Here is a 6,624-nt window from a genome sequence, read left to right on the forward strand (position 1 = left end):
ACACGGGGGGTGACAGGGGGCAGTGGGGGGACACGGGGGGCAGTGGGGGTGACCCGGAGTGTCCCCCCCAGACGGAGCAGTGCCTGTACCTGGTGACAGAGGCCGTGACCCCCCTGCGGCGGCACCTGCGGCTGCACCCCCCGAGCGGGGACTCGGGCGAGCAGGAGGTGGCCTGGGGGCTGCAGCGGCTGCTGGTGAGGAGGGGTCTGGGGGGAATCTGGGGAGGGGGTCCCTGAGGCCTTTATAGAGACCCTGAAATGAAATCTGGGGGGGCCCAGGTGGGTGGGGGGATCCCCAGGGTCTTAGGGGGGGGTCTCCAGAATCTGGGGGGATTTTGGAATCCAGAGGGGGTTCTGAGAGGATTTTGGCTCCTGGGTGGGAGGGGTTCCTTTATTGGGGGGGTTACCGATATTGGGGGGTCTTTTGCCCCTGCAGACGGCGCTGGCGTTCCTGGGGGTCTCGGGGCTCGTTCACCACGCGCTGGGACTCGACGCCGTCTTCGTGGACCCCGGGGGCGAGTGGAAGCTGGGGGGGCTCGAGAGGGTGGCAGCCACCAGCGAGGGGACCCCCACCCGCCCCCCGTCCCTCGGTGTCCTCATCCCTTTGTGCCCCAGCTCTCGCTGTCACCTGTCCCCACGTCACCGTATGTCCCCCCACGAACCCCCCCCATGTCCCCATGGCCAGGTCCCTGCTGTCTCTATCCACGTGTCACCACTGTCCCCACATCTGCATTTGTCCCCTCCTGTCCCCATCGTGTCCCCCTGTCCTGTCATTGCTCCAGCCCCGCGTGTCCCCACAGTGTCCCCCCCCTTTTCCCCCTGTGCTATTCCCCACGCTGTCCCCTGCCTGTCCCCGTGTCCCCCCTGTCCCCCCCTGTCCCCTGAGTGTCCCCGTGTCCCCCCCTGTCCCCTGAGTGTCCCCGTGTCCCCAGGCCGATGGCGCTCCGGTGTCGGTGTTCGCGCACAGCCTGGGCCCGGGGGGGGACCCCGGTGCCACCGCGCTGGCCCGGGCGGGGCTGAAGCGGCTCCGCAGCCTCCGGCACCCCAACATCCTGGGCTACCTGGACAGCCTGGAGGTGACAGGACCGGGGACAGCACGGGGACAGTGGGGACACTGCGGGGGCCACGGGGACATGGGGGGAATGAGGGGATGGGGATGAGCGGGGAGGACATGAAGTGAAGGGGACATGGGGACAACGGGAGGACAATTGTGACAGGGGGACACTCGGGGGGACATTTGGGGGACAGGAATGTCGGGGACAGCGAGGGGACAAAGGAGGGACACAAACAAGGACTTGGGGGGACACGGGGGGTGAGAGGGGATGGGGATGAGCGGGGAGGACATGAAGTGAAGGGGACAGGGGGACAACGGGAGGACAATTGTGACAGGGGGACACTCGGGGGGACATTTGGGGGACAGGAATGTCGGGGACAGCGAGGGGACAAAGGAGGGACACAAACAAGGACTTGGGGGTGTCCCCTGACCCCGTGTCCCCCTGTCCCCCCAGTCCCTGGGGTGTCCCCTGACCCCGTGTCCCCCTGTCCCCCCAGTCCCTGGGGTGTCCCCTGACCCCGTGTCCCCCTGTCCCCCCAGTCCCTGGGGTGTCCCCTGACCCCGTGTCCCCCTGTCCCCCCAGTCCCTGGGGTGTCCCCTGACCCCGTGTCCCCCTGTCCCCCCAGTCCCTGGGGTGTCCCCTGACCCCGTGTCCCCCTGTCCCCCCAGTCCCTGGGGTGTCCCCTGACCCCGTGTCCCCCTGTCCCCCCAGTCCCTGGGGTGTCCCCTGACCCCGTGTCCCCCTGTCCCCCCAGTCCCTGGGGTGTCCCCTGACCCCGTGTCCCCCTGTCCCCCCAGTCCCTGGGGTGTCCCCTGACCCCGTGTCCCCCTGTCCCCCCAGTCCCTGGGGTGTCCCCTGACCCCGTGTCCCCCTGTCCCCCCAGTCCCTGGGGTGTCCCCTGACCCCGTGTCCCCCTGTCCCCCCAGTCCCTGGGGTGTCCCCTGACCCCGTGTCCCCCTGTCCCCCCAGTCCCTGGGGTGTCCCCTGACCCCGTGTCCCCCTGTCCCCCCAGTCCCTGGGGTGTCCCCTGACCCCGTGTCCCCCTGTCCCCCCAGTCCCTGGGGTGTCCCCTGACCCCGTGTCCCCCTGTCCCCCCAGTCCCTGGGGTGTCCCCTGACCCCGTGTCCCCCTGTCCCCCCAGTCCCTGGGGTGTCCCCTGACCCCGTGTCCCCCTGTCCCCCCAGTCCCTGGGGTGTCCCCTGACCCCGTGTCCCCCTGTCCCCCCAGTCCCTGGGGTGTCCCCTGACCCCGTGTCCCCCTGTCCCCCCAGTCCCTGGGGTGTCCCCTGACCCCGTGTCCCCCTGTCCCCCCAGTCCCTGGGGTGTCCCCTGACCCCGTGTCCCCCTGTCCCCCCAGTCCCTGGGGTGTCCCCTGACCCCGTGTCCCCCTGTCCCCCCAGTCCCTGGGGTGTCCCCTGACCCCGTGTCCCCCTGTCCCCCCAGTCCCTGGGGTGTCCCCTGACCCCGTGTCCCCCTGTCCCCCCAGTCCCTGGGGTGTCCCCTGACCCCGTGTCCCCCTGTCCCCCCAGTCCCTGGGGTGTCCCCTGACCCCGTGTCCCCCTGTCCCCCCAGTCCCTGGGGTGTCCCCTGACCCCGTGTCCCCCTGTCCCCCCAGTCCCTGGGGTGTCCCCTGACCCCGTGTCCCCCTGTCCCCCCAGCCCTTGGGGTGCCCCTGACCCCGTGTCCCCCTGTCCCCCCAGTCCCTGGGGTGTCCCTGACCCCGTGTCCCGCTGTCCCCCCAGCCCCTGGGGTGTCCCTGACCCCGTGTCCCCCTGTCCCCCCAGTCCCTGGGGTGTCCCCTGACCCCGTGTCCCCCTGTCCCCGCAGCCCTTGGGGTGTCCCTGACCCCGTGTCCCCCTGTCCCCGCAGCCCTTGGGGTGTCCCTGACCCCGTGTCCCCCTGTCCCCGCAGCCCTTGGGGTGTCCCTGACCCCGTGTCCCCCTGTCCCCGCAGCCCTTGGGGTGTCCCTGACCCCGTGTCCCCCTGTCCCCCCAGCTGCCCCCCGGGCTCATCCCGCCCTTCTCGGAGCTGGTGGCTGCGGATCCGGGGGCCCGGCCGGGCCCGGGGCCGCTCCTGGAGCGGCTGCAGCGCCCTGGAGCCTTCCTGGCCTGTGCCCTGGTGCGCACCGGGCTCTTCCTCGAGCACTTCCAGGTCTGGCTTCAGCCTCCCTCATCCCTGTTCCATCATCCTCATCCTCATTCCTGTCCTTTTATCCTCGTCCCTGTCTCATCTTCGTGCTCCTCATCATTATCATCATCCTCATCCCTATCGCTGTTTCCTGATTTGTTCCTCGATCCTCATCCTCATCCCATTCCCATGTTCATTCCTCTTCCTTTATCCCCATCCTCATCCTTATCTTTTGATCCCTGCTTTTCTATTCTCATCTCATGCCCATCCCTGTCCCCTCATTATCATCATCCTCACCCCTATTCCTTCATCCTTTTCCTCATGTTCATTCCTGTCCTTTTATCCTCATCTCTGTCTCCTCATTATGGGGCTTGTTCCTGTTCCTCATCCCCATCATCATCCTCATCCCTATCGCTGTTTTCTGATCTGTTCCTTAATCCTCATCCTTGTCCCATTCCCATGTTCATTCCTCTTCCTTTATCCCCATCCTTATCCTCATCTCTTGATCCCTGCTCTTCCATCCTCATCTCATTCCCATCCCTGTCTCCTCCTCATCATTATCATCATCATCCTCACTCCTATTCCTTCATCCTCTTCCTCATCTTCATCCCCATCATCCGTCCCATCCTTGTCCTCTCCTCCTCATGTCCATTCTTGTTCTTTCATCTTCATTTCTGTTTCCATTTCCATCCCCATCCCTGTCCCCCATCCCCTGCTGTCCCCCCTGACCCCCGGTGTTTCTGGGACCCCCTGGCAGGTCCGGGACCCCTCGGAGCGCCGGACGTTCCTGCAGGAGCTGCCCCCTCTCCTGGAGTCCCTCCCGGGGCCCTTCCGGAGGCACAAGCTGCTCCCGAGGCTGCTCGAGGCCCTGGAGCTGGGCAGCGCTGATGCCAGCGCCCTGCCCCCGCTGCTGCAGGTGGGACCCCCCCAAAATACCCCACTAAAACCTCAGTGATCCCCAAAATCCCATTCACAACTTCCCTGCCCCTGCTGCTGCAGGTGGGAACCCCCAAAATACCCCCTAAAACCTCAGTGACCCCAAAATCCCACTCACAGCCCCTCTGCCCCTGCTGCTGCAGGTGGGACATCCCCAAAATACCCCACTAAAACCTCCCCGACCCCAAAATCCCACCCAGAACCTCCCTGCCCCCGCTGCTGCAGGTGGGACACCTCCAAAATACCCCACTAAAACCTCAGTGATCCCCAAAATCCCATTCACAACTTCCCTGCCCCTGCTGCTGCAGGTGGGACCCCCCCAAAATCCCCCCCAGTGACCCCCATAGCCCCCTGGTCTCCCCCCGCTCCCCCAGGTGGCGAAGGTCCTGGACCCCCCCGAGTACCAGGAGCGAATCGTCCCCGTCCTCGTCCGGCTCTTCTCGTCCCCTGAGCGGGGCCTGCGCCTGCGCCTGCTGCAGCTGGTGACTGGGAGCACTGGGAGGGACTGGGATGGACTGGGATGGGACTGGGATGAACTGGGACGGACTGGGACGAACTGGGATGGACTGGGAGGGACTGGGATGGGAAAGGGAGAGCCACGAGTTCAGCCGCGAGCCCAGCCTCAACTGGGTACGGACTGGGAGGGACTGGGGGGGACTGGGAGGGACTGGGATGGGACTGGGATGGACTGGAAGGGACTGGGATGGGACTGGGAGGGACTGGGATGGGACTGGGATGGGGCTGGGATGGGACTGGGATGGGGCTGGGATGGGGCTGGGATGGGACTGGGAAGGACTGGGAGTGACTGGGATGGGGCTGGGATGGAACTGGGAGGGACTTCAGGGAGCACTGGGAGGGACTGGAAAAATCTGGGGTGCAGCTGGAAGGGTCTGGGATGGCGCTGGGAGGGACTGGGAGGGAGTGGGATGGACTGGAAGAGTCTGGGATCATACTGGCCCCCCAAAACACCCCCCCTAAAACCTCCCTGACATCCAAAATCCCACCTACAACCTCATTGCCCCCCCACCGCTGCAGGTGGGACCCCAAAATCCCCCCCATGACCCCCAAAATCCCCCCCATAACCCCCAAAATCCCACCCAGAACCTCCCTGCCCCTGCTGCTGCAGGTGGGACCCCTATGGGCCCTGGGGGGGACTGGGAGGGGTCCATGGGAGGGTGATCCCTGGTTTTTGGGGGTCCCTGGGGGTGTTCAGGGGTCTCATGCCCCCCTCCCACAGCTCGAGGAGTTCATTGAGTTCCTGCCTGAGGCCACGGTGGATTCCCAGATTTTCCCCCACGTCGCCCACGGGTTCCTGGACTCCAACCCGGCCATCCGCGAGCAGACGGTCAAGGTGGGCCCCCAAAATCATCCAGGACCCCCAAATCACGTGGGAACCCCCCCACCCCCAAATCACCCAGGACCCACAAAATCTCCTGGGAACCCCAAAAATTACCCAAGACCCCCAGATTTTCTCGGATTCCCCCAGAAGTTACCTGGGGATCCCTCAAACCACCTGGAGACTTTTCTAAAAATCAAATAGTGACCCCAGAATCCACCTGGGGAGCCCCCCAAGACAGCTGGGTATTCCCTGAAAGGGTGGGACTGAGTGGGGACCCCCCCCCGAAATGGGTGGGACTCTTCAATCACCTGGAGCCCCCCCAAAATAACCTGGGAACCTCCTTCCAAATGGGCCCCCAAAATGGGTGAGATTCCCCCAACCACCTGGGCACCCCCAAATGGGTCGGATCCCCCCCCAAAATCCCATCTGGGGGTGCCCCCTGACCCACCCCCCTCTGTTTGTTCCCCCCCCCCTCCAGTCCATGGTGCTGCTGGCGCCCAAGCTGGGGGAGGGGCGCAGGGGGGGGGAGCTGCCCCGGCTGCTGCTGCGGGTGCAGGGGGGGGACGCGCTGGGACCCCTGCGCTGCAACGCCACGCTGTGCCTGGGGCGCCTGGCCCCCCACCTGCCCGCCCAGGTGAGCTCTGAGACCCCCTGAACCCCCCCCCAAATCCCCTCTTTGTGTCTGGCCCCCCACCTGCCCGCCCAGGTGAGCTCTGAGACGCCCCTGAACCCCCCCCAAATCCCCTCTTTGTGTCTGGCCCCCCACCTGCCCGCCCAGGTGAGCTCTGAGACCCCCCTGAACCCCCCACCACTGGCCCCTGTCCCCTTGTTCCCCCGTCATGTCCCTGTCCCCTCTCATCATCCTTTGTTCTCCTTCACTGTTCCCCCTCTGTGTCCCTGTGCCCTCCCTCACTGTCCCCCCCTCACTATTCCCCTGTCCCCCCTCACTGTCCTGTGTCCCCGCTGACTGTCCCATGTCCCCTCTCTCTGTCCCCTGTCCCCCCTCACTGTCCTGTATCCCCTTTCTCACTGTCCCATGTCCCCTCTCACTATCCCCATGTCCCCCCTCACTGTCCCCCCTCATTGTCCCTTGTTCCCCCTCACTGTCCCCTGTCCCCACTCTCTCTGTGTCCCTTGTCCCCCCCCACCCTCCCCCCCCACTCCCCAGA

At 65.9% G+C, this 6,624-nt stretch overlaps 1 protein-coding gene across 1 annotated transcript in view; it reads left to right on the forward strand.

Moving 5' to 3' along the window:
- SCYL1 (SCY1 like pseudokinase 1) overlaps positions 1 to 6,624 on the forward strand; it is an 8,969-nt gene that overhangs the window by 1,719 nt on the left and 626 nt on the right. Inside the window, exons 2-10 of the mRNA XM_041410542.1 lie at positions 72 to 194; positions 436 to 591; positions 932 to 1,075; positions 3,049 to 3,204; positions 3,938 to 4,096; positions 4,491 to 4,598; positions 5,354 to 5,467; positions 5,934 to 6,089; positions 6,162 to 6,233. Of these exons, the coding sequence (XP_041266476.1) occupies positions 72 to 194; positions 436 to 591; positions 932 to 1,075; positions 3,049 to 3,204; positions 3,938 to 4,096; positions 4,491 to 4,598; positions 5,354 to 5,467; positions 5,934 to 6,089; positions 6,162 to 6,233 (1,188 nt within the window). The remainder of the gene's footprint in view (positions 1 to 71; positions 195 to 435; positions 592 to 931; positions 1,076 to 3,048; positions 3,205 to 3,937; positions 4,097 to 4,490; positions 4,599 to 5,353; positions 5,468 to 5,933; positions 6,090 to 6,161; positions 6,234 to 6,624) is intronic.

Source organism: Onychostruthus taczanowskii, unplaced genomic scaffold (assembly GCF_017590055.1).
Source record: "Onychostruthus taczanowskii isolate IOZ18803 unplaced genomic scaffold, ASM1759005v1 scaffold327, whole genome shotgun sequence".
NCBI lineage: Eukaryota > Metazoa > Chordata > Aves > Passeriformes > Passeridae > Onychostruthus > Onychostruthus taczanowskii.